Source organism: Hippocampus comes, unplaced genomic scaffold (genome assembly GCF_001891065.2).
Source record: "Hippocampus comes isolate QL1 unplaced genomic scaffold, H_comes_QL1_v1.1 scaffold7, whole genome shotgun sequence".
Lineage (NCBI taxonomy): Eukaryota > Metazoa > Chordata > Actinopteri > Syngnathiformes > Syngnathidae > Hippocampus > Hippocampus comes.
This window is the reverse complement of record NW_017842060.1, coordinates 5,697,659-5,724,480: the sequence shown is the minus strand read 5'-3', so window position 1 is coordinate 5,724,480 and position 26,822 is coordinate 5,697,659. Positions and strand designations below refer to the sequence as shown.

General features: G+C 43.5%; 3 protein-coding genes and 1 long non-coding RNA gene across 4 annotated transcripts; 3 read left to right on the top strand and 1 right to left on the bottom strand.

Moving 5' to 3' along the window:
* Positions 1 to 2,561: 2,561 nt before the first annotated feature.
* On the bottom strand, positions 2,562 to 5,578 carry LOC109511123 (uncharacterized). The gene is made up of 3 exons (XR_002167251.1): positions 5,325 to 5,578; positions 4,485 to 4,551; positions 2,562 to 3,100 (listed from the first exon to the last, which is right to left on the bottom strand). It is a non-coding gene; the product is annotated as an uncharacterized LOC109511123 (long non-coding RNA).
* LOC109511122 (voltage-dependent calcium channel gamma-3 subunit-like) lies at positions 4,015 to 6,528 on the top strand. Its single transcript, XM_019861898.1, has 3 exons — positions 4,015 to 4,175; positions 4,633 to 4,773; positions 5,506 to 6,528. Exons 1-3 carry the CDS (start codon positions 4,052 to 4,054, stop codon positions 6,045 to 6,047), a joined length of 807 nt encoding a protein of 268 aa, XP_019717457.1. The 5' UTR covers positions 4,015 to 4,051; the 3' UTR covers positions 6,048 to 6,528.
* Positions 6,529 to 6,599: 71 nt separating this feature from the next.
* Positions 6,600 to 12,676, top strand: LOC109511120 (immunoglobulin superfamily member 10-like). The gene is made up of 5 exons (XM_019861897.1): positions 6,600 to 6,979; positions 8,177 to 8,446; positions 9,298 to 9,624; positions 10,309 to 10,557; positions 10,977 to 12,676. The coding sequence occupies exons 1-5, from the start codon at positions 6,904 to 6,906 to the stop codon at positions 11,150 to 11,152; spliced, it is 1,098 nt and encodes a 365-aa protein (XP_019717456.1). The 5' UTR covers positions 6,600 to 6,903; the 3' UTR covers positions 11,153 to 12,676.
* A 2,338-nt stretch (positions 12,677 to 15,014) lies between these two features.
* Positions 15,015 to 26,525, top strand: LOC109511017 (cAMP-specific 3',5'-cyclic phosphodiesterase 4C-like). The gene is made up of 17 exons (XM_019861736.1): positions 15,015 to 15,248; positions 17,378 to 18,078; positions 19,631 to 19,768; positions 19,873 to 20,000; positions 20,088 to 20,270; positions 20,520 to 20,559; positions 20,794 to 20,864; positions 21,335 to 21,497; positions 22,296 to 22,389; positions 22,515 to 22,672; positions 23,488 to 23,586; positions 23,869 to 24,033; positions 24,132 to 24,231; positions 24,307 to 24,461; positions 24,546 to 24,668; positions 25,226 to 25,408; positions 25,719 to 26,525. Exons 2-17 carry the CDS (start codon positions 18,037 to 18,039, stop codon positions 26,523 to 26,525), a joined length of 2,649 nt encoding a protein of 882 aa, XP_019717295.1. The 5' UTR covers positions 15,015 to 15,248; positions 17,378 to 18,036.
* Positions 26,526 to 26,822: the final 297 nt, after the last annotated feature.

The following is a 26,822-nucleotide window of genomic DNA, read 5'->3' as shown; positions in this document are numbered from 1 at the left end:
ATATATATATATATATGTGTGTTTTCAGGAGTTCAGTGTCAGCTTGTCAACGCGGAGGGCAGCGATGAACAATGTCGCAGCGTATGTACATGTATTGATCTGCCGGCACCAGGCACGTTTGTTATTTCCTTCTCGTCATAGTGGGGTCATGAACATTCCATGATCAATAATGTCATGTATGTTATTTGCTCTCACAAAAACACACTCAGATGCACAAAAACACACTCAGATGCAAACATGGACGTGTCTGTGCAGCGCGTAGTTGAGGGTGGGACAGGAACGGGGTGGTCCGGATTTTCGTCCTGAACTAAATAGCATGTCTTGTCTTCCAAATGGGCCCTTTTTCGCGGTGGCATCAGACAGCCTGCGCTCTTACTAGATGAGCTTTACTTTTATTGAAATCGCTTTAGATTGGCTACACCCTCCTGCGTGTCACTTCCAAGGTGGCCCTCCCCCTTCCATTGGAAATAAGGGAAAGACGAGCGCAACAGTTATTCAAATGCTGTCAGTTTCATTGAACGTGCAAGCAGTTCATCCTTTAAAGCGGTGGTTGTCAAACTTTTACCACCTAAAAAAAATAAATTGACTGAGCTCCGTGAGTACCACTATCATGACGTAATTAAAGTACAGTAGCGTAGTTGGCCCAAATGTTCATTAAAAAAATGGTGTTATTGGATATTTATACATGTTTAATATTAGTAAAAAGTCTGAATAACACTGCTTATTAATGTGATCATTGATTCGTTGTCAATTTGTCAATGGCTTGTCAACCAAATTGAACTACTAAAGCAATTTTCTCATCACCCTCAATTGTGATTAGTGGTCAAAAGTATTGGTACACCGCCTGATGTCACTTCCGGTGAACTCTCCATGCTCTGAAACAACCTTTGTTGAGACTGCTGCTTCTGGAATAAATGTCACCCCCACAAAAAAGCCAAAGAAAAAAACAAATACGGACAGGATTTGCCCATCCGAGCTCCTGTGACGATAGATTTTATCAAGCGTAATTTGGCCCTTACTAGGTATGTTCGTGTATTTTCCCCGCGCGTCGGCTGAGAGCGGAGGCGATGGCTCGATTTAATGTGAAAAGGGCTCACAAATGCAAAAGCGACTCTTCCCAGAAAAGGGTTCTTGAATTCACACCACCTTCCATCTCTTGTCTCCTCTCCGGCGAATATATGCGCTCACCTATAGTGCTCGAACTGTCTTTGTGGTGCAGCTCCTCTCATGCATGCCAATTTGTATTTTTTACTTCATTAATACTTTTTTTTTTTACTTTTTGGACACAACTGACCAGAGTCAGTGACGAGGAGCTCATGAGATTGTGTGCAATGAACATCTAGAAGTAGTTGTACTTGTTATTATTCTGTATGTGTTTCGGTGTATGTGTAAATAAGAATGGACTCCAGTGAGAGGTTGTTCTCACAAGCACCTCCTCGACTGTTTTGACTGGTTTCATAACAGCGCCTAGCACTACCTGCTTTTTATTTTATTTTATTTTTATTAGAGTTCCAAGTGCTGCTTTTGAATTTCTGAGTGAAGTTCAAATAGAATTTTGGGCTAGGGCCCGATTCCGATTTTTGGGATCGTAAATTTCCGATAACCAATTGATCGGCTGATTAATGTGAAAATATAGAATGAAATTATTTTAACTAGAAGAACAAAAGGGAAAATTGGTTGGTTAAAAAAAAATCAACAACAAATTGTTTTTTGTTGTCTTGTGTTAAAGCCTGAATTATTTTTTTTTAAAGGGAAGAACAATTGGCTAAAATCTGACGATTAAATCGGACGGGCCTTATCCCCCCCCGCCCCCCCATCAAAAAATTTGGTGTAGAAGAAGAAAACATCTAAAAAATAATAATAATAATGATAGAAGTCTTAAGAAATTCAAACTTGGCACAGATGTACTTCCATACGATATAAGTCCATAAGAGGCCTTCTGGGAATTGTCTTTCGGAGCTTCGTTTGAAGGAGTCAACTGAAATCTCACTCACTTTTGTAAATGCATCTATACTTGTTGAAAATGAATTTTACTTCCAGGGCTTGACGTCTGACAAACTTTAACCACTTCACCCAAAACGTGCCCCGATCGGAAGCGGGTATTTTAGACAGATGGCCGATGTGAAAATGGAGGCTTACTATTGCACGTAGGTGGAGAACGGCCTCAAAGTTTGATGGTCATTTAGCCGATTTGGAGCTATAAGAGGCCCGTTCAACTCGGTTTGCAGCTCTCATTGATTAAGTGGTTTTTGAGCCCCCACCTTCCCATCAGTGACCATTTTGAACAGAGGAAGAAGAAAAAAAAATGCGGGGAACATTAATGTCTACTATGCAAAAGGCAAGAGGAAGAGTTGGATGACTTTTATATCAACTGACCTGTGTAACAATTGCTACTCTCATGTTGCATGCGCCATCGTTACCTGCGCGCTAGGCATCGACATTAAAAGTATGACGAGTTTTCTGCCTCTGATTCTTGTGTCTGAGCCATCCATCCATCTGGCCTTTTTCTATACTGCTTGTCCTCAACGAGACCAGGATAGTGACAGAAACACACACACACACACACACACACACACACACACACACACACACACAAATAGGGCAGGGGGTGCATGCTACAATGATTATTGAGCAGCATCGCCATCACAGCAGAGCATGTGCGCATAGCGAGAGGTTGCCGTACTTACTTTCCGTCTCATCTGCTGAAAGAATTCCATCGGGTGTATGTTTTTTTGGGGATCTGGAGGTGACATTTCCAAGGACCGCCGAAGATTGCAATGCAAAGAAGTGCAATGTTTACCTGCGAAAGATGCATCGAAAAGTTGACCGGGCATTCAAGCAAGTGAAGCCAAGTTGAGATAAAAGGCAACAGTTTTTTTGGGAGGGCGGGGAGGCATGAGGCTGTGCAACCGGGGGGTGATGATGCTGATGACTACGGCCGGGGCCTTCTGCGCCTTCAGCCTCATGACCATCGCCGTGGGCACCGACTACTGGTTGTACTCGCGCGGGATGTGCCGCTCCAAGAACCTGGGCGACAACGAGACAGTCCGCAAGAACGAGGAGGTGCTCACCCACTCTGGCCTGTGGAGGACCTGCTGCACTGAAGGCAAGAATTAAAAAATAAATAAATAATAAATTAGACTGATTTTATTATATAACATTCTTTTTTTTTTAATGCAATACGATTATTATCATTAAAATTGTGTAACTGTATGAATATTATTGCTATTATCTTATATTCTTTACTGAATTAATAGTTATTTATTTAACTTACTTGGAATGGCCTCTTCATTTTTTGGGGCGTGTATTTGTATAATTATGCTTGACTTTGTATGTTGTTATTATTATTTTATATATATATTTTTTTATTTCAACCTCTCCTTTTGCAATGAACAAGCTTCAAAGTGCAAAAATGCATATGGGATGGAGTCGTAGCCATTGTCATTTTAACAACCTTAAATATAAAGAAAAGTGTACATGGTCATTTTTTCTCCACGACGATTTTTCACAAGTTGCAGCCACCCAATGACTTTTGTTTTGGTAACCATGATGATAGAGCCCACGTCATCAATTCCGGTCGATTGGTGTTGCGCATAGGGACATAGTCATCAATATATCCGCATGTGATGCATGTGTGTGTGTGTGGGGGCGGGGGGGTCAAAAGGCATCGCGAGCAGCAAGCAAAGTTCGAGTTTCGAGTGTGCACGTGATAAAACAAAACAAGGAGGAATGTTCCTATGTATTAAACGAGTGCAGTTGAAGCCTGCAGCACATTTGTTCAGATTTTATACAAAACTGTCTCATGAGTTATTCTGAAAAGTTATCTAAAGCTAAAAAAAAAAAAAGGTTTTGAAGCCAACTTTGGAGCAGAACTGAGGCCAAACAGGGACATCAATACCAAAGTGCATCAGATGATGCACATCCCATTAAGCATGACGCAAGTCAGGATTGGAGGGAGGGAGCATACAAAGTGGACGGGGTCAAAGCGAGAAAAAAAAAATGAAAGTGAAAGTGTGTCGTGCTATAAAATAACAGAGCGGGGTACTCTAACATGATCAAAAACGTTTACATTGGCATTTGCTTCTCTGCAGGAACATTCCGAGGAGTTTGCAAAGACATCGATCACTTTGCAGAAGATGCGGACTACGAGCAGGATGCCGCAGAATATTTGCTGCGTGAGTAGTCGCTGTGCTCCCATCATATTATGCAGGGTGTTTCAAAAGGCACTCCAAAACTATATTGGAAATTGAACGGATTCTAATTTATTGTTGTTGCACGCGCATGAGTAGAGAGCAACGAAATTCACTCAACAGTTACAAAGCATTCAAGAGACATTGAAAAAAAAAAAAAGACCATCAGAGGGAGACAGGACAGAGAAGCCTGACACGTTGCAGAACGGTACCCTGATTTTCTGAGGTGAAAAAGAAAAACAAGGTAGGAGGAAGGGGAGAAAAAACAGTAAGTCAAGTTTGCGCCTGACTTACTCTCATTTACACGTATTTCATGTCAGACCTGACGCTGATGCTCCGATGCAACTCTTTTGCAGGATCTCTGTGCAAAAAAAAAAAAAAGAAGAGGTAGCTTTTAAGATTTTTCTGCTTCATTGCTAGTAAAGAGAATTATCCCTTTCAGGGGCGGTGCGAGCATCCAGCCTCTTCCCCATCCTCAGTGTGGGATTGCTATTCCTTGGAGGTGTGTGCGTGGCAGCCAGCGAGTTCTACAAGTCACGCTACAACGTCATCCTGACGGCAGGCATTCTCTTCGTATCTGCAGGTGAGGGACGCACACACACTAAAGTGGTAGTGGTGGGGGGGGGGTGGATTTCTGCGCAGTAGCGATTGACTTTTTTTGTTGTTGTATTTACAAGGTCTGTGCACTAATGGCTGTTGACTTGAATTGAGTAGCGCACTGGCCCCTGTTAACTAAACCCCCCCCCATTTGGTGGTTGTGTACAAAACATACCGCAAAATGAACCCGCCCCGCCAAAAGTTAGGTCAGTCACTTTTTGACACATCCATCCATCCATCCATTATCCAAACTACTTGTTCTCAAGATGGTCGCGGGCGTGTGTCGTGGACTTCGGGCAACTGGCGGGGTACACACCCTGAGCTGGTTGCCAGACAATCGCAGGACACTCATAGATGTTCAACCATTCACACTCACACTGTTCAATTAACTTGCCACGCATGTTTCTGGAATGTGGGAGGAAACCGGAGTACCCGGAGAAAACCCACGCAGGCATGGGGAGAACATACAAACTCCACACAGGAAGGCCCGAGCCCGGATTTGAGTTATTTTTCAAGCGAACTGTTTTCAGAGCGTACCTATCATTTGAGCAGGACTCCCATATGTTCATATGCCCACTATCAAAAAAGGAGTGGCTTATTCAGGGGTTGCAAGGGAAGGGAAAAGACTAAAAACTAGTCTTATTGTTGATATTTTTCCCCTGCTTTAGGCTTTTTTGTTGTTGTTGTTGTTCTTGACTCCCCACATGTCACTCTTCAGGTTTGAGCAACATCATTGGCATCATTGTGTACATATCGGCCAACTCCGGAGACCCCAGCCAGAGCGACAACAAGAAGAGCTATTCGTATGGCTGGTCCTTCTACTTCGGGGCGCTGTCTTTCGTCCTGGCCGAGATGGTGGGCGTGCTGGCGGTTCACGTGTTCATCGAGAAGCACCGGCAGCTCCGTACCAACGGCCGGCCCTCTTTGCTCAAACCGCCCGTCTCGCGCGGCTCGTCCAACTACCGCAACCGCTACTACAACAACTGTCCCCGCAGGCACAGCAGCAGGAGCAACCACAGCGGCACCGCCGACTCGGCCCCCGACTCCCTGCGAGCGTCCCTGGTGCGAGAGGCGTCGCTCTCATCAGGCGCCAAGGTGGCCGCCTTACCGGGGTTGCCCGCTCCGGTCGTGTCGGAGTTAATGCTCTACGCCCTGAAGGACGCGGACGTGATGTTGGACAGTCTACGGGCCGCGCCTCAGGACGCAGACGACTTGCTGGCTGGAAACTGTGCAGCCAATCGGAGAACCACTCCGGTCTGATAAGAAACTTGACAGGACAATGTCATCTTAATCCAATTCATGATTAAGATTGATTCCTGACAATGTGTCTGCATTCGTGTAGCAAAAGAGTAAGAGTTCAGCAAAAACAAAACCTCTTCTTACTGCCCTCCTCTAACCATATACAGTAATGCGTGGCTTTAAAAATGAATTTGGGTCACATCATTTTGCGTCGTACTCCTTTCACAAATGGTTAAAGTTACCATTTCAGAGAACCTTTTTCATTTCGGTACCCCTCACCACATTGCCTCTGGACATTCAATGCTTGGGGAGTGTGTAGAGGCTGAGACGAGAGCGCGTGTTTTCCTGTAAACGTGAGAGAGGGGAGGGGGGGCTTCTCAGAAAGAATGTGATAAGGGAAGCTGGAGCTCTGCCAGCCGGTGTGAAAGCACTTGAAATTCCAGAGTAAAAATAGGATTAGCATTGTAAGGCTTGATACGTGTGTGTGTGTGTGTGTGTGTGCGCGCGTGTGTGTGTGTGTGTATGTGTGTGTGTGTGTGTGTGCGTGTGTGTGTGTGTGTGTGTGTGTGTCGGGGGGGATTTTTCAGTCCTTCTCTGTGACTGTGAGTCATTCAGTCTTGGGAAGAAGCAGACTTTCCCAAAAAGACAAATTTTTCCGGGACCGTTCGTTCATTTTCTCTCCCGAGTCACGTGACCCCCATTGACGCATTCTTCCAGCATCCGAACGCTATTCTCCCCCCTCGAATCGAGGGGTGTGGTGAAGTCCGGGGCTGTTACTTTCACTTTTTTACTTTGCTCATAAGCTTTCCGCTTGAGCAAGAGGTTGCACTCTTGTTTTTGTCTTTTACCCAGGCGACTCAGCAACTAACTAGAAATAATGTTTTCCTGTTACGTATTTTGGGCTGCTATTTCGCTGTCTGGCTTTCTGACTGACTTCCATGTGTTCGGCTGTGGTAAGTGAAAGACACTTTAGCTTCCCTGGAGGTTAAGATGAACTGGGAAAGATTCTTCAGTTAAACAACAGAGCGTAATGAAATTGTTTTCAATGTAATGATTTCGCCACTATAAATGAAGATGTATTCCATTGTACAATAAAAATGCCACTGGGTGATTACCGGTAATAATGAAATGAATTGTTGTTCTGTGCGGGGGTTCAAACTGTTTGCCATCATAACACCTTTAAACTTTCTCGCAGGCAAAGTTTTAAATGCATTTTTTTTTGGGGTGGGGGGCGACACCCAATTCTCACCCGAGTCGAAAAAGATGAACTATGACCATAAATTATGACAACATGTGACAAACGCGTGGCGAAGGAGGAAGCGGGCTGAGGGATACTTGACGAAGATGAAACTGCATGACTTTCACAAACAATGTTCAAAGAAGTGAACTGCTTCCACTACAAAACAGGAACAATAATAACTGCTGCACCCACGCTCTACTTTTGACAACACATAGCGGAAGTGTCAAACAACTAGGGAAGGAAGGAATCTTGTCAAAATGAAGAATCAAACCATTTATCAACTGTGCAAGTGTATAAAGATCAAGTTAACCACAGTTAAAGTAAGAGTTTAAAAGAGCTTTAAAAACAGACAACATACTGTACAGGGATGTCTGCGCAAGGCATTAGACATGTTTCGGCTCCTCTCAGCTCTTGGCAGAGGATAAAAAATCTATATGAGTGAGCAGTGTTACGTCGAATGCCTAAATGTGTTGCTGCACCATTAATGTTCAAATTATCAGCTGCTTAAAGGGCAATATACAGTATGCGTTTCCCATTTTCTGTCAGCATTAAGCTAGCAGACTAAAGGCAACAATAAATTGTGACTCACCAAGAACTTTGATGACGTGACGGCGCATAGTTGATGGGGAACGGGGAGAAGAAAGCCTGCCAGCATCGCTTATTTTCATATTATCAACTGTCAAAAAAGAAGTAAACAACTTTGATAATTAAAACGGGGGAGGGAGAGTGCCACTGCGAGGCACTACTGTATGTCTATTTCCATTCGCGTATTTCAGTGTCTTCATAAAACGATTAATATTCCAGTTGATCTCCAAGCTTTCACTGAGTTATTCAAATTCAAGAAGGTTCTGGCGTCAACATTTGCCAAGAATCCCTGAATTATCGACTGTAAATCCCCTTTGCTTTCCAGATGACTACTGCACAGACAAGCCTGTATTCAATCCGCCCAGACTGGCGGTCAAGTTTGGCACGTCGGCGTCAGCCAAGTGCTCCGTTTGCCAACACGCTTGCCACAACAAGTTGTTTGGTTTGGAAAAATCAGTCGGCAAAATACAACGAGACGGGACCACCATTTTGTGGACGGTGGACAAAATGGTTGTGTACCCTTCATTTGTCATGTGCTACTACAACAACGGCAACGGATCCCAATGCTGTAGCACCCTGCCCATCACCGTCTACCGTAAGGCCTTCCTTTCTTACCTATCTTACTTCCTTCCTCTTCTTGACCGTTTTTGGACCTATGATAAGTGCCTGTTGGGATTTAAAAATATTTGCCACTACCGCTGAGAAGTGTCAATGTGCTCTTTTTTTGTTGTTGGCTTATAAAACTAAGACCAAACTATTTGGAAAAAGCACAAAACTACACACCTTGCTCAAAAGGAATTCATCTTATCATCTTAAAACATCACCCTGACAGTAAAGTATGGTGCAGGAGACATTTTGAGTTTGGCCTGCTTTGCTTCATCAGGGCCGGACAGCTTGGAATCATTGGAATCAAAAACAAAAAAAAGCAAGTCTTACCAAAACAAAATCTGCTTTTTAGAGTGAGCAAGACATAGCCCAGATCTCAACCCATGTCAGATTATTATTACTATAGATGAATTTGAAGAGGGTCATACACATGAAATACCCAAATAATATGACATAACTAAAGCAGTTTCGTCTGGAAGAATGGGTTAAAATTCCCGATGTCCATAATAAATGCATTGTTGTTTTTTTAAAATCAAAAATATTAACAAAACAGGGATAAACCTCAGCTTTTTCCATGAGGGAAAAAAATTAAGACGATTATAATTTACAATTTGTTATTTTGCCATTGTTGAAGTCTGCAGTTAATGCATTCCAATTCATAAATTGTATAATGGCAAATTACTTTGCAGTAGACGATAACTACTTATGCTGAGTGAATTTTCGGAAGTAACTTCCCTAACACTATCTTATCCCCATGCGTCATCAATAATCATAAAGGGAAGTGGTCAAAATGGGAACATTTTGTTTATTTTAACCCCTCTTCACCTTGTGTCCTCGCAGAGCCTCCCACAGAGGTCGATCTGGGGTTTGTCGGTCACTCCGGGCCGATGGTGGAGGGCCAACAGTTCGTGCTGTACTGCAGCGTGAAAAAAGTTGCTCCTCTCAAAAACCTCATCTTGACCCTCTATCAAGGGGAAAACGCAGTCGCCCGGCGGCACTTTAAGAACAACACAGAGGAGAAGCCGGCTGACAGACAGTTCAACAACGTCATCAATGCTACCAAAGAAAACGATGGAGCCCAGTATATGTGTCACGCCCAGCTGGACATGAGACCCGATAGTGTGCTGTACATTGCTCAGTCTGGTCGTCTCATCGTCGATGTTCACTGTAAGTTTGATGGCATGTGCCACAAATATCGGTACCCTCTGAAAAATGATGACCCATTTCCGCCACAACAAAAAAAAAAGTTTTTTTTGTTTTTATTGTAAGAAGCCAGTTTTTGTGTGTGTGTGTGTGTGTGTGTGTGTGTGTGTGTGTGTATGCGCACGCGCGGTGAGCCAGTGGTTAGCATGTTGACCTCACAGGTCGTGGGTTCGATCCCATGACGATTGCTGGAATTAGTCTTCTGTCATTCAAAAAAAAAAAAGAAAAAAATCCACAGGCAGAAACGGGCTTCCGGCAGTAAAAATTTGTAAATAAATTAAATAAAATGATTTCACCAAAATAGGAGAAAAATTCCACACATTTCAATGTAAGCCTCGGTGTGCACAAACCATTGGCAATTTTGGATTGTAGCTCTTTTCTACTAATTAGGTCTACTTTCTATCGTCACACTAAGACAAAATATTTTAGCTTATTATTGACATAGAACACATTTTATGAGTGCAAAGATCCCCCACCAATTGGCGAGATTAATCATGAATCTAAAGAGGGCTTTTTTGAAACTGCCTCGAACCTCAGGCATAACAATATATCACTATCTGAAAATCCTCAAGGGATACAGATCTTTAGCATTTTTGCCAAGAACAATCTCACTATTTTATTTTTTTATCCCCGTCAATCGACACACAGATAAGCCTCACTTCAACGGACCTGCTGAAGAACAGATCAGCCTCACAGTGGGAGATCCCCTTCACCTCAACTGCTCCGCCAAGGGCAACCCAAGACCCTGGGTGACGTGGACCCTCCCGTCGGCCGCCACCTTCGACGGCGATGTGTTCTCGGTGGACTCGGTCACCACGGAGCATCGAGGACTGTACATCTGTTCTATGAGCAACAAATTGGGAATGACCACTGTTGAATTTAACGTGGATGTACAGGGTGAGTTGATGACTTATACTTGAAGGCCATGTGCACAATTACTGTCATGCTGATTCGCTTGTTGGTTATTCATAATTTCTGGCACAACTGGTTGAAAGTCAAAAATTCACATGACACAGTTATAGGTCATATATGTGTACAGTTAATTCCGTGATTAACGTTTCAGGATTCAGAGGACTTGAAGGTTGAAAGTGTTACATTGTGGAAGTTTTTTTTTTTTTTAAATTCCACAAAGACAAGAGTACTGCACTCATGATGTGTTTTTTACCCTTTCATGCACCCTGTAACCTAAGATGTCCACTGAAGTAACCGCCGTCCCCGAAAGGGTTAATTTGATCCATCAATGCATCCGTATTCGTACTTGACTTTCCTTCTCCCCGATGTTAAATTTGTCACCCTTTCATTCTCTCTCTTCGCAGTCAACTACCTAAATATTATTTTCGCGGTGGTCGCAGCGGCGGTCGCTCTTGGGGTCCTCATCATCTCGGCGGTGTGCGTCTATTACTACAGAGTGAGCCGGACTGGCCAATACAGCCTGAAGGACGTGTTGCGTTTTCGTACCCCGCACGTGGCCCTCCCAGCTGGGGAGTTGTAAAGGGCGAGGTATGGAACGAGCACAAAGGCGTTGCCGTTTCTCCAAACGCATGCATACTTGTGCAAAGTTGATGAACAAAGTCCATTGACGGCACAAAGCTCCCACTGACAATATGAGGTCCGTGTTTGAATTGTTGTTGTTGAAGCGAATGGGGATTACGTGAGTGGTATTGATTGCTGCTGCTGGTTGGTGCATTTATTTGGATGCAGCTTCCTGGTTACAGATTTTTAAAATTTTTTTTTTTTACATTTCATTCATACACTGGTGCCTTGAGAAAAGAATAACCTGACGTGCCATCTACATGATGTGTATTTAAGACAGCCACATTGTGTTGGTAAAGCCCGCTTAGCGTGATGCTCACAAGCAATGTAAAATCCGATCGACGGCTCCTTAAGTAGCATCCATGTTGCTGTGTTTCACCCCTTAAAGAAAGGGGGATTCGAAACAGCGGAGCAATACCTGTAGACAGGCAATAAAACAATAACGATCGGCATAGATTCTTTATCCTCTGACGGTTAATGTTACAGCTCGCTGAGGAGTTGTAACTTCAACGGCTTGCATATGTCTGTATTACACTCCCCCCAAGTGGCCACGTTAGTGCTGTACATTCAGTTTAATTATGTTAATATGACAAATATATAATGTACAAGATTATCGTGCCATTTTCCCAATTAAAAAAAAAGCATTGAAGGTTGATGTCGATTTTTGGCACTTCCATTAATTTCAATGGGAAAAGATGATTTGAGAGACGAGTGTTTTGAGTTATGAATGTTGTCTCTGATTGAAATTATGAAAAAAAATCTACATTAATTGCACTTTTTTCTTGACAAGGAAAAGCAGTTTCCTTTTGTATGTGCGTGGTAAAAAGCACAATATAAACATTTCAAATCATGTTTCATTATTTTCGTCACTATGAGAAATAACTATGAGATCTCGCGTTTTCATGTCTAACACTAATCAAAATGTTTTTAATCTGAAAAGGAAAAAAAATTATCACATGCACTGTCGATTAAAGCTGCAAGTGGTCACACACGTTGGTTAAGTTTGGATTAAGTGGATCACAATTTACTGTCGCCCATCTGTCTAGTAGCCGTCATTCAAATTTGGTACAAGTCAGATAAAATCTTTACGAGTGGTTCGTTAGCCAAAATGAACCGAAAATGACCGCTTCAAATCAGATTGCACACTTCCTGTTTCTTTTCGGGCAGGAGTTCGGGAGACTTTTTTTTTTTTTTTTTTGGGGGGGGGGTCTCCTCATAGACAAGACTACTAAATTACAGTGAGAGTTGACTTTGGGGCTGAATTGAAAATGAAAGTGAGATTTTAAAAAAAAGATGGATTTTTTTTTTTGAAGTGGGGGGGCTAAGAATATGGAAAAAACAAACCAAAAAAACCAAAAGAAATCAATTATGAGAGGGTCACATGCTCAGGACCTAAAAAGCGAAAAGTTAAAGTTTCTTCTTCTTCTTTTTAAAGTGGAGAGGAAACGTCATTCGTTATGGTCAAACATTTCTGGTGAAATGAGCGCCATTTCTTTGAAGTGTAACACTGACAAAAAAAATAAATAAATAAAAAAGAGGAAGCTCAACTAGTCCCAAAGGTAATAAAGTATCTGCAGGAATTCCTTTTGCTTTCCTGTTTATCACAACAGTAACACCTCCCAGGAAGCGTTTTGGCACCTTGCAGCGGCTCATGTGTTTCTGATTCGAGTCAGGAATATCTACAGTACTTCCGTTTTTGCGATAAGAAAGTTCAGCCTTCAATAATAAAACACAGATGAAATTGTAATACTGGATAGTGCCGGATGCAACTGAACTGACTGCTGTTCAGCAAGGCTTGCTATTTTCAATTGTCTGCTGTCTTCACTGCATGCTAAAATGCAACGATAGTACTATGACGGCATGTTAGCAAAACCACTTTTTTTTTTTAAATATACATGACATCATTGAAGGGGCGGACATGTTCTCATTGTGAATATACATCCTGCCTTTGAAAGTTTTTGCCCTGTCAGTATTTCTTTTTTTTTTTTTTTTGTATCCTGAGGCGAAATCAATGCACACATAAATCACTCTGAAGTACTGTACTGTGAAAATGGCACCTGATGTGGACACTGTTGTTCCAAGTTTTATAAAAAATTTTTTTATATATGTATGTATATATGTGTCATTTCTATAAATAAAACATATCTGTTGAAATGCGTTAAACAAATAGTCATTGGTGATGTAGCGGTTCACTAGCCTGGAGAAGACTGCAAATGTTATTGAATATAAAATTGTTCGATCATATTAAATATTCATGTTGAAATGAAAGTTACGCATTATTGTGACTACTACTATTTTTATCCAAGTGCCCATTCCATGGTGGAGATGCGCTTCTGCCATGCCTAGTCTCTAATGCAAGGGCATTAAAATTTTTTGGCATGGGCCACTTTGGAGTTCCGTTCTGACAGCGAAACTACAAAAATGATTCATCGTCTCATCGCATTATTACTTGTACACAACAAATTAATGGATTACTAGTTTTGAAATCGTATAAGTCAACTAATAATAGTTTTTCAATAATTGTTCAAGGGATTGTAAACAGGGTAACAAAATTATTGTAAAGTCTCAACTTGAGTTGCTTCGATGAGAAGAACATTGAGATGCTGCACGAGGTCATCGGCAACCTGCACCCTGATGCGAGTAGGTGGATGGGTACTGATGATGATGATGATGATGATGTGGTGGTCTCCACAGGAGGGCAAGTATCACCTGGCAAGGTGCATCGACTCCAAACTGTGGGTGCCTGAGTCGGAAAAGAATGAAGATGAAGGCGGACAGGATGAAGATGAGGATTAAACACTGGGATGTGTTCCTAATATCTTGGCCGCATTTCATTTTTTTCATCAGTTTATTTTTAGACAACATTTATTGCATGCCATGTTGTGAATATAAAAACCTCTCGACAGAAATGCCTGATTTTTGTGATATGAGCATTTGAGATCAAGATAAGTCATGAATGTGACATGTGAATCTGTACATCTCCATCGCTGCATCCACTTTTTCCAATCCACTTATCCTCAAGAGTCGCGGGGCGTGCTGGAGCCTATCCCAGCTGTCTTAATGCAGTAGACAGGGGGCACCCTGAACCGGTTGCCAGCCAATCGCAGGGAACACAGAGACGAACGAACAACCATCCGCGCTCACACTCACACCGAGGGACAATTCAGTGCGTTCCATTAACCTGCAATACATGGTTTTGAAATGTGGGGGGGACAGAACACCCGGAGAAAACCCACACAGACACGGACGGGGAGAACATGCAAACACAGAAAGGCCGGAGATGGAATCAAACCCTGCACCTCTCCACTGTGAGGCCGACGTGCTAACCAGTCATCCACTGGGCCGCTTGTTATTATTATCTTCAGGATAATTTTGTTTAATTACATTCATTAAATTGACACATTTTTAGAAAATAAAATATCTGGCGCATTATCTTTGAATAATGAAAATCATTGCACGCGAGGTCATTTTAACATTTACCGTATGTATTGTACAAATTTGGAGCAAATCTGAAATTGCTAAGCATCAAGCTGTCTGAGTGGTCCTCAGATGAACAAAGGTAGGATTTTTTTGGAGGGGGGAGTGGGGGCTGAAGAATAGGAAAAGGTCACAGAATAATCTTTCGAAAAAAGAGAGAGGGAGAGAAAGGGGTACTGAGGACGAGATTATGATTGGACAGTGAATGTGGGGAGAAAGGGGGTGGGGGGGTGCAACGGGCCTCTCCATTAAACTGGTTAGGGGGTTGAGGAGATGGGTGGGTGGGGGGCTGGCTGGCTGGCTGGCTGGTTGGTTGGGTGAAGATGATGATGATTTGGAGGAGGAGGGGGAAATGAGAGGAGATCCGGGGAGGGTGGGAAGCTGGTATTCATGAAGACGCAGAGTGTTTGCGACACATGCGCGGCTCGTCTGCAAGTAGCCAGCACGGACAGCAAGCAGGAGGAGAAGGAGGAGGAGGTGGAGGAGGAGGAGGAGGAGGAGGAGGAGGAGGTAGAGGAGGAGGAAGAGGAAGAGGAGGAGGAGGAGGGACGGCCCGCCTTCATCTGGACGCCATCAAGGTGAGTGTGTTGTTGTTTTAAAAAATGCTGCAGCCTGACGTGTCATCCGTGTGTGCGTACGAGGGGCATCCCTTCTGCTGCATCTTCATATCTGCCTCCTGCATGTATGTCACTGTGTCACCCTCCTTCTCCTCCTCCTAAAGTGTGTTTGTGCGCATGCAGACTAGTTGACCCTACGTGCGTGCGCGTATGATGCCAGGTGATCAAATATGCCGAGCACCTCCCAATGCAAAAAAAAAAAAAAAAAAGGAATTTGGGTCAGCGTCGGACGGCTCTGAGTAATTATATAACGGGAGAGAGATTTGGTGTTGCAGTATGCTCTCGGAATTAGCTCTCGCTCCCGCAAGGCCACCACAATGACACCGTGTTTATATTTATGTGCCGGCGTCGTGTTGTTCGAGACAAGAGATCTGCAAGGGATTTCAATTCCTTTTTTTTTTTTTTTTTGGTGTGTGCACCCAAAGGGGAAAGCGCCGGGCAAAAATGGTTTGTTTGAATTTCAGATGAAGTGCTTTTTAAAGTGCTCGGAATATGAAGCATTTCTCACAAGAATGGCTCGCTTGACTGCATCATGGAGAAAATACAAGAAAATGTATAACAGTCAAGTTATGATTAAGTTGCAATATGTCACGATAAAGTCATCAACAAGAAAAAAGTCAAAATGGTACAAAAGTAATACTGCAATTTTTGGAGAATAAAGTTGTATTGTCCTAAAACAAAGGCACAATGTAGCAAGAAAAAGATCGTAACATTCAGAAAAAGTCATAATTTTACACAGAATTAAAAAAACAATCCAATAGGAAGGCAACACTTAATTGATTATATCATTAATTTACAACTACTTTTGAAAATCGTTGAATCCTTTCGATTTTTTTTTTTTTGGTTGGTAAATTTCTCCAACAGAAAATATCAATCCGATTTCTCCAGTCCGCCATGAAAGCAGACTGATTTGAAATATAACATTTGCTTGTACTTTGGAAAACAATAACTGACATGTTTGCCTATTTTCTGACATGTTACGGACCAAGCAGTAACGGAATCACAATTGTCATTTAAAAATAATATCCTGTTTTTAAATAAGAGGATGGATTTTTTTTTTAATCCGATCCAGCGATTGACAAAATAATTGACAGATTAATCGATTATTAAAATAATCCTTAGGAGCAGCCCTACATCCATCCATCCATCCACTTTCTAATCTGATAATCCTCCCACGGGTCGCGGGCGTGCTGGAGCATAGCAGCCCTACAATAAAGTTATAATATTATATCCTAATATTATTTTGAGAATTTGATGCAATGGTATGAGAATGATCTCATAATGTTAAAAGTCATGTCATGAGAAAAACGTTATGAGAATAGATTTATAAAGTTATTGTTCAAAATTTTTTATGTAGTACCGATATGATGAAGAGAATAGTGTTGAATTTGAATTTCGAAAACAAAATGATTCTGTAATATTATACTTTCACTGTTGTAGATAAATAAAAAAACAAACAAGTGTTTCAAAAGGAGTTATAAATAACATAACAGATTTGTTTTCTCTAATATGTTGCAAATATATTCTTTAATTGTATCACTTTATTTCCCTTTAATGTTTTTCCTTTGCCCGGAAGATGTCGTTAAGAAGCGTGGTTGCCTTCTGTCAGAAAAATGTGTGCCTTTGGACAAACAAAATATATTCTATGCTAATTAGAACCTCGGATCATCTTTTGTTTTGAATGCGAGAATAAGAAAATTAACTTTGGTAATTTTGATACTTTTTTTTTAAAAATCATTTTGCTGTTGGACCAAGCGAAATGTTTGTGGCTGAGAATATGCCAGTTGCATGTGCGTATATACACAATATGACCTTGCCCAAGGTGAAATAGGGACACGCTTCTTACAAACAGACCATCCTGGTTGATTTGAAGGTTCTCCTTGCATGCAAGTTTTTATGAAACGGCATCTCATTATTGTCAAAGTGCTTGTCGACTCAAGTGTTTATCCCCTTGACACCATCTACAGTGACACTCTCCACAGATCTCTTAGAATATTTGTAGTTTAGCTGTGGAGTGCTTTAAACACTTTAAAAACTTCACAAATTGCTCTTAGAGGTGACCTTGAATGCTGTTTGTTGCTCCCTCACAGAATGAAGTGAAGAGACGTTCAAGCTACTCGTGACCTTCCGAGACGACTTCCGCGCAGTGATGCTCGACATCCCGAAAGGTCACCGCAGATTACGACGCTTCTGGAATTTACTACTGCACCAGGGACAGATTTTTACGAGGTTGGAACTATGCAAGGAAGATTCCGTGTTGGATTAGCGGATTTGGGGATTTTATTTTTTTTTTTGCAAAACTCTCCCGGCCGCGGCATCATGGACCCTAACTGGGGTGTGCTGTTGCCTCGCCTGGCTCAAGCGGGAGCACATGCTGGTGGATCTTCACGCCTGAAACTCTTTGTTTCCTCAAACGTAGAGTGAGCACTGTGGAGTGTGTGTCAATCTCCACAGTAGTTAAAAAACAAACAAGCAATCCAGAACCATACGAAAACAACGGAGCCTCAGAGAGTGTACCGAGGAGTCCGGTTTGAGCCGCTTGAAGCCTGAGGTGACGGGATAGCCTCAATGGACGCAGACGGCGACCCGGTTTGACGCTAAAAACGACCACCCGCATAAGCCCTCGAGCACCTTCTACCCAGGTTTAACCTTGGAGTGACCCGTTATCTCTCCGGTCCTGGCTCTCCACCTGCTCTGCTGCCTGGGTTCCGGAACGCTCCGCCCTGGGGCCCAGAACGAGCCAATCAGGATGAAGAAGAGCCGCAGCGTGCTGTCGGTAACTGCAGAGGAGGTAGGGCATAAAAACAGAGTAACATTATTGAATAGAATATCAAGTGGTAAAAAGTTTGTGCAGCATGAATTAACGCTGCAATCCAATTTATTGTGCTGCTCCTTCTGGTGTGGCCACCTTGGCCACTGGGAGATAGGATAATATTGTTCAGTCATCTAGATGCAACAAACTTCTTATACTTTAACAAAGTGTATGCACCTCTCTAATAAAAGATGATTTATTTTTACAAGATCTAACGCCTCAATGATCGATGCTAACTGTCAGCATGTCGAGGCTCTGAGATTAGGCCTAACTTTTCAATTGGTGCCATGACCCGGATTTTGCAGGGGCAAAAGCGGTGCGATGAACTGAACCTAAGACCAGGTCAACAGGGGGAGATACCAAATTATTTTCACCCTTAAGGTCACTCAAACGGGGTGATTGTTAGATTAGGCCTCTGTGGCACAGATAATTACTGAAGATAAGTGACTCAGCCGTTGTTATCTCCGTGATCTCTAATTTGCTTGGCTTTCTTATCTATGGCACACATATCTAGCAGAATCCAGTTAAGACCACGGGGTCACACATTGTCACCCAAGCTTGCAGAAGAAAACACAAAACCAGCCAGTCAAACGTTTTGCATACACAATACGAAACCTTCCCAAAACACACAATGATTGCAAAAATATATTCCTAAATTTCATTCAGTATGGCTTCATGAGTGTAGGAAATGAGGTTGAGTCAAGAGCAAAATGGATCAAAATACAAATCAAACTCAAGTTACAATCAATTAAACCAATACAGTGTCAATATTTTAATGTGCCCTTTGGTCCATAACTTAAAAGCCCCTTGTATGATGTGTGTTTGAAGTGATTGTCTGCGGTGAACCCCCCCCTGTTCCATGCCATTAAAACTGAAACTCCCGCACACACACACCACCACCACCACCCCACACACACCGCACGCTCCAAGTAAAGGAATCCACTTAGATGATGCTTGGATGCTTTCATCCTGGATGAAGGACATGATGGCATGCATTATTCAAACAGGCTTTTATTGATCAAAGTCAGCCAGAGCCTTTTTGTGAGTGACTCTGGATATTTCGACGTGGGCATGCGTGCATGTGTGCAAGCATCCTTCCACATCTGCTCGGGACGACAACATGAAGCGCAGCATGGGAGTAACGCAGTACGGTTGCTTAGCAACTGGTACTGTCCCCCCCACACGCCGCTGTCCCCCCCCCCCCCCCCCGGTGTTTTGGTGCTACGGTGCTGCAGTGCAGATAATCTTCCAAGAGCGCCGTCTGTGGGGGCCTTATCTCTCTCTCCCTCTCACACACACACACACACACACACACACACACACACACACACACACACACACACACACACACAGACACACACACACAAGCAAGCAAGCACTGACATACAAGCTCACGCACTTGTTTCTTACTAGCATTTATGCTAAGTCCTGCGCATTTACACAGTTTATCCTTGTGTTGATTAATGTGCACTGTCCCAGTGAAATGAATAAAATAAATTAAAAAAAAGGTGGTCTCCTTGTCGTCTCACAGGGTGAGGACACTCACAAAACAGTTGACGGAGGAGAAAAGTCCGAGTCGCCACGCTACAGCCGTTCCTACACGTCTGGTGCCACGCTGGGGGCGGAGCTACGCAGGGGTAGGAGCAGGAGACTCTCGTCTAGTCTACAGGTGGTCAACGTATAGCACGGGTGCATCACGATGGCCTGGCAGCCTCGAAGGTTTTCTTTCAGCCACAAGAATATTTTCTCGGCTTCCACTCGTTCGTGCCACAGGTTCCCTGCTGGCTGCGCCCTCGCGACCGCACACGCTCGCCTGAGGTCCTTGGCAACGTGTCTCGTCCCACAACGCTGCCCCTCCGCATCCCGCCGCGCATCTCCATCACGCAAGCCGACGCTGACAGGTTTGCACGCGCCTTGCCACCTCCGCGTTCCTATTGCTTTTACAATTCTTCTCCAGCGTATCTCGTCTCATATATATTTTTTTTTAGTTATGAAGCAGAAAATGGCATCTCTCCCGCTCACACGCCGCTGGGCTCGCAGAGTCCAGGACTCACTCTCAACACGTCCTTCCCCCAGAGCCAGAGGAGGGAGTCCTTCCTCTACCGCTCGGATTCAGATTATGACATGTCGCCCAAGACGGTCTCGCGAAACTCCTCACTGGCGAGCGAAGGGTGAGACGATGAATGAGGTCGTGCATATACTGTACGTTATACACCACTCACAAAAAGGTTGGGATATTAGGCTTTTGAGTTAACTCTTCTCTCCGTTCAACTAAAATGTGAACTTTTGAATTCACACCTACAGTAGAACACTGTTGTTTCTTTCATGCCCGGTATGGCTAAAGGGTACAAGGTATTTAAAATGGACAGGAATCTGAAGAAACAAGGGTGGTCTAATCAGAGATGCTCGTCCTCTTTTAGACACACGGGGGAGGACTTCATCGTTACTCCTTTTGCTCAGGTGAGTAAAGCCTCAGTGAGGACATCATTCCATCAATACTGCACTTTAGTTTGGTGTGGTTTGGAACATGAAACTTTTAACAGCAGGGTGTATAGGCGGGCAAATAATGGGACGCCATAGCAGCGTGTTACAGTGTTACATTTTCTTTAGTTTGTCTTCCATTGTTTGGCGCATTTCTACAAGCACGCAAGCAAGGTGGCTCTAAATGGTATTTGTGTGATTATTATGTTCAAGGTTCTGGCCAGTCTGCGATCTGTGCGGAGCAATTTTACCATCCTTGCCAACGTCTCCACACCGACAGTCAAGTCAGTGTAATGGTTATTGGTATATACAGCAATTGCTGTGTCATTTTATTTTATTTCACTTTTTTTTGTTGCTTCAACAAGTTACAATAATATTTCGTTCTGTTGATGCATGACAATTGTTTGTCTCATTATAGTTTATTTTGTGCCCATTATTGTATTTTATTTATGTACACTACAATGTATTATACCGCACCTTTAACTCTATTCTTTTTTTTTTTTCCAATCCCACGCATGAAGTGCACACTGCCACTTACATTTTTGGTATGCCCATATATATATGACAACTATTTGATTTATTTCAACATATTACGCCACAACTCATCTACACGCACAAAGTGCATATGCATATTAGACACAACATTGGAGATACTTTTTCTAATACAACATACTACATTAAACAGTTGTGTATTGGCAGGAGGGATTAAAAAAAAAAGTGACAATTGCTAGCTGACCAACCACTGTGACCTCAGGAGGTCTCCGCTGGGTGGAGTATGTGTGAGTCCCAGGGCCACGTTGTCGGACCAGCAATACCAGCAGCTCGCCCTGGACACCCTGGAAGAACTAGACTGGTGTTTGGACCAGCTGGAAACTATCCAGACGCACCGCTCAGTCAGCGAGATGGCGTCCAACAAGGTAAGGGAGAGAATATTTACAAAGCATGTAGAGTAAATCCATGAATATAACAGGTTCAGTATTGAAAAACTAAGATCGTTTTCTTTCTGAACTGCCCTGGGACATGATGGCACAAGAAGCCATCACAACCATATCTCAATAGGAATGTAGTCGCCTAGACCAAGGCAGAGGTTCTAGTCCTAAAATGTACATCTAATATTATTGTAAGCTGCTTTTAAAAAATAAGATTTTAAAACTGTACATAAATAGTAATTGGATTAAAATGTATTGCAACCAAGTTTTAAAAAAAATGTAACAAAAGAATTGTTTGAAAATAAATTCTGCTCAAATATTTTATGTATTTTGCAAAAAAATTAAATAGAATTGAACTGTATGTAACAAATGTACTAAACTAGATTAAAAAGAACTCTGCTAATTACTGTAACATTGCACGGGTTGCCCGTTTAATTCAGCAATTCTTTACATATACCACTAGAGGGAGCCACACTTTTGAGAATCACTGTGCAACCATTTAAAAAAATATACAAAATCAAGAGGAGCATTACTGAATTTTTCGCTACTTGTGGCAGCAGGTATTACTGTCAAAATTTTTGGCAATTTATCAAATGTCAATATTGTCACGTGCTAAACATACAAAGTCGTCGAAATTAAGTTCCTCACATTCCCAGGCTTGTAAGCAAGGTACAAAAACAAGACATGGTCAGGGGTAAAGTAAAGCGTACTGACACAATAGCAACAGCAGATAACAGCAGACAACAGACACACCGTGTGAACATGTGTTGCGATGTGATGCTACAGTTCAAGAGGATGCTGAACAGAGAGCTATCCCACCTTTCCGAGATGAGTCGCTCCGGTAACCAGGTGTCAGAGTACATCTCCAGCACCTTCTTGGGTGAGTGAAACCATATTCCTATTAGGGCAGAACCCAATATATGCAATTTCACTGTGTGTGTGTGTGTGTGTGTGTGTGTGTGTGTGTGTGTGGGTGTGTGTGTGTGTGTGTGTGTGTGTGTGCAGACAAGCAGAACGAAGTAGAGATCCCTTCCCCAACTCTGAAAGACAAGCCGATGAGTCAAATCAGCGGCGTGCGAAAACTGTCGCACAGCTCCAGCCTCTCCAGCACTTCAATGCCTCGCTTCGGGGTCAACACTGACCATGAGGACGAGCTCGCTAAGGTCTCGCCGAACCCTTTTTGTGTTTCCTACATGGCCAAGAGTGGGATGACTCAATCTCACTGTCCGCATAAGCGTCAACAAAGAGGGGGGAGATTGCAGTTTTAATACTGCTAGCTAGATTTGCCTATAGCGCCACCTCACCAATCCCTCCTTGCCCCAAGAGTCCCTTGACCAAAGCGGCCCCTCACTAACCGTACAAAAGCAAGATTCTCAAACATGGACATGATGAAAACGCGTACTTGTGATAAATAGTCACAGACAACGCATTGCCAGCTTCAACAAAACAGCAGCGCTCGCATTAGCGGTGGAAGTTAAATAAGCTAACATGAACCACGTCTGCTACTTTGGTAGCATGATTTATTTGAAATGAGGTGTTACTATTACACTAAATGTTATCGGTTTGACGTTTCGTTTGTTTGGATTAGTTTCAAAATATATTACAAATGTAGTTGCGGATTGTGGAAACTGTTTTTCACCATTTGAGGTTTTCTGATTTGTTTTGATGATGGCTAAAACAGTGCTCGGAGATGTGCTTGCCCCTCCTCAACTATACAATAACTTGAATGCCTTTGTTTTTGTCAGTGGTTATCTGGCGCAGTTGTAACTTAGTTATTATTACTATGCCCGAGCTTTTAGCTTGCAAGCTAGCTGGTGACGAGCACTTCTTATCGAGACATGGAAAAGCCCGGTGAGACATATTCCATCACTCAGAAGCTTTAAAGAGATATATTTTGAAGATATAAAGATCATCTGTGGAAATTTTCTTGAATAAGGTTGTATATTTTGCATGTCTGTGTGTGTATACTTTGAAGCAGGAGTTGGAGGAATTGAACAAGTGGAGCTTCAACATATTTCAAGTTGCCGAATTCTCCAACAACAGACCACTCAGCTGCATCATGTACACAATTTTCCAGGTAGTCTGACCAAGGGTGGGGTTGGCCATTGGGAATTTCGGGAACATATTAATTTTCCCAAAATGGGCGGCGTATTTCCAGGCCTGTCCTGAGCATCACAGCCAGCCTATGTTTAGTTTGACAGTAAACCTAAACTAGGTGCAGCATTAAACAGCTTGAAGCGTCTTATTGTTCACTATTTGCCAATCCGCTTCTTGTTTTCAAGTGAGTTGAGTTGAGCGGTTCAGTGGTTTGCCTCGTATCTCAAGGCACCACTATATTTTTAAAATTTGACCTGCCCAGGAGCGAGAGCTGCTGAAGACCTTCCGCATTCCCGCTGACACCTTCGTCACTTACGTGATGACACTGGAGGACCATTACCATGGCAACGTAGCGTACCACAACAGCCTCCACGCCGCCGATGTCACCCAGTCCACACATGTGCTCCTCTCCACTCCGGCCCTCGACGTATGTTACATTTGAAAAGAAAAAGAGGAACATGAGTTGTAATGTCGCTTCAAAAACGTTAGTAAAGTCATTGTTCCTTACTTGCTCTTCTCCCCCAGGCTGTCTTCACTGACCTGGAGATCCTTGCTGCCCTCTTTGCCGCCGCCATCCACGACGTTGATCATCCTGGAGTTTCAAATCAGTTCCTCATCAACACCAGTGAGTCCCTCATATAAAGAAAATGTGATTCAAAAATCTGGGGTCTTCAAGTAACTGTGATTGCGATGTGTCCAGACTCTGAGCTGGCACTTATGTACAATGACGAGTCGGTCCTGGAGAACCACCACCTGGCTGTTGGATTCAAGCTCCTGCACCAGGACAACTGTGACATCTTCCAGAACCTCACCAAACGGCAGCGGCAGAGCCTTCGCAAGCTCGTCATTGATATCGTCAGTACTTCATTGCTATGATGTGCTATAATATGGTTATGGTGGCAATGAAAATTTCATCTATTTTCTTTTTTTCATTCCCAGGTTTTGGCGACAGACATGTCCAAACATATGACCCTACTGGCAGACCTGAAAACCATGGTGGAGACAAAGAAGGTGACCAGCTCTGGCGTGCTCTTACTGGATCACTACAATGAGCGCATTCAGGTGGGTTGCCAGACGTTTTCGTTTTTTGTTGCTACTAGTAGCTATGGAGTAACAATTCAACCACAAAATTGTGTAAAAATTACGTGCATAAATTCTATATATCATTATATGAAATGTAATTATACATAAAATACATCCTCCTCACCAGAGACGCTCATTTTATGAAATATATTAACATGTGCAGATGACTATATGTTTTCTGGTCAAACATAGCTTGCTTGCTCTGACCAACCAATCAGAGGATGGAAAAAATGATATCGTGGGCCAGCTAGATGGCCCTGTGAGGAAAATTTGAAACTGGATTGTTTAAAGAAACAGTCCCATTGCTAATCTAGTTCAAGTTACATGGAGCAGCACGAGTGAATGTGAAGGCCTTCGGCAGATTACTTTAGCATGGCAACACGGAGAGGCTGGAATCTGCTTGGACTAAAAAAAAATCTAACACCTCCATACAGTACTGGGAGAAACGCTGCCAAAAGAACTTTTGGCAATACACTGGTGCAATTTAATGGACCAATTATTGGGACTTAGATTGTAAATGTGGGTGACTGTTGCAGGTCCTAAGGAACATGGTGCACTGCGCTGACCTGAGCAACCCCACCAAGACCTTACCCTTGTACCGACAGTGGACAGAGAGAATCATGGAGGAGTTCTTTCGCCAGGGCGACAAGGAGAGGGAGCGCGGCATGGAGATCAGCGCCATGTGCGACAAACACACCGCCTCTGTGGAGAAGAGTCAGGTGTGGATTTGTTCTTTTTACCCGAGGAATGCAAAAGTACTCGTACTGTTCAGGATCTTTTAAGTCCACAAGAACCCAATCAATCCAGATCTTAACTGCGATTGACTTGACATTTTTATTACATTTCTCATCATCCACAGAGGGTGAAAAAAAAAAGAAGCCAAATTTGACAGTTCACAGAAATAAATAAATACTCAATAAAAGTAGATACCGGAAAAATGGTTGTACTTTGTTACTTCCCACCACTCCTTTGATCACATCTTGAGTTAGTTGCATGCAAGTGTGTATTCACATTCCTCTCGCTCTTCAGGTGGGGTTCATCGACTACATCGTGCACCCACTGTGGGAGACGTGGGCCGACCTGGTGCACCCCGACGCCCAAGAGCTTCTGGACACACTGGAGGAGAACCGTGAGTGGTACCTGACCACCATGCCTCAGTCTCCGTCACCTCCCCCGGACAGACACTTGCAGCATGACCGCTTCCAGTTTGAGATCACGCTGGAGGACCTGGAACACAACAACCACAACCACGTTCACACGAGGATCGGCGGCGGCGGTCAGAGAGCCCCCTGCCTTGAAGGGCAAGCCGAGAGTGAGACGGAGGACGAGCGGAACCACAACAGGGAGCAGAACGGCGTGAGTGATGAGGATGAGGAAGCGGGTGAGAAGCAAGAGGAGGAGGTGGAGGAGGAGGAGGAAAACCTCACAGGGGATCGTGTGGAAGACGAGACGGGTGACACTGAAAAGGAAGAGGAGGGAGAGGATGAGGAGACCAAAGGAGGGGAGGATGAAGATAATCTGGATGAAGATGGAGCTCCGCAGGAGGGAGAGGAAAATGTGGACCCAGAGGAAACGAATGAGGATGCGGGAATCGGGAATGTAGAGGAGGAAGATGGAGCGGAGGGAAATGTTGACGAAGAGGTGGAAGGTGAAGCAGCGGAAAATGAGGAAGAGGAGGAACATGAGGGGGATGTTGGAGAAGAGGAGGTGGAGGCAAATGACGTGGAAGAGGATGGGAACGCTGAGGAGGAAGGAGAGACTGAGGAGAAAGAAGAGCAGGAAGACGTTGAAGAGGAGAAAGATGGGGAAGGAAACGTGGAAGAAGAGGAAAGTTAATGGAGCATACGAAGCAAACAGGGTCAGAAGATGCAGGTGAAAACGCGCATTAGGCGAGAGCCAGTCTGTCACTCGCCCGCGCTGTCCACGTGGACACGAGCGAGCTGAGACGTCAGCAGCAGCGGAGTGGATTCGTGGGCAGAACCTCTGCGGCAGGCTGCGGCACAGCAAGCCGTTCTTACGGACCTTTGGACAAAAGGGTCACAAAATAACACATCCACGCAAATAAGTTCGTGCCTGTTCTCCCGAGATCACCGACTATACTTGCCATCGTCTTTGTTGTCCACGACCAAGGTC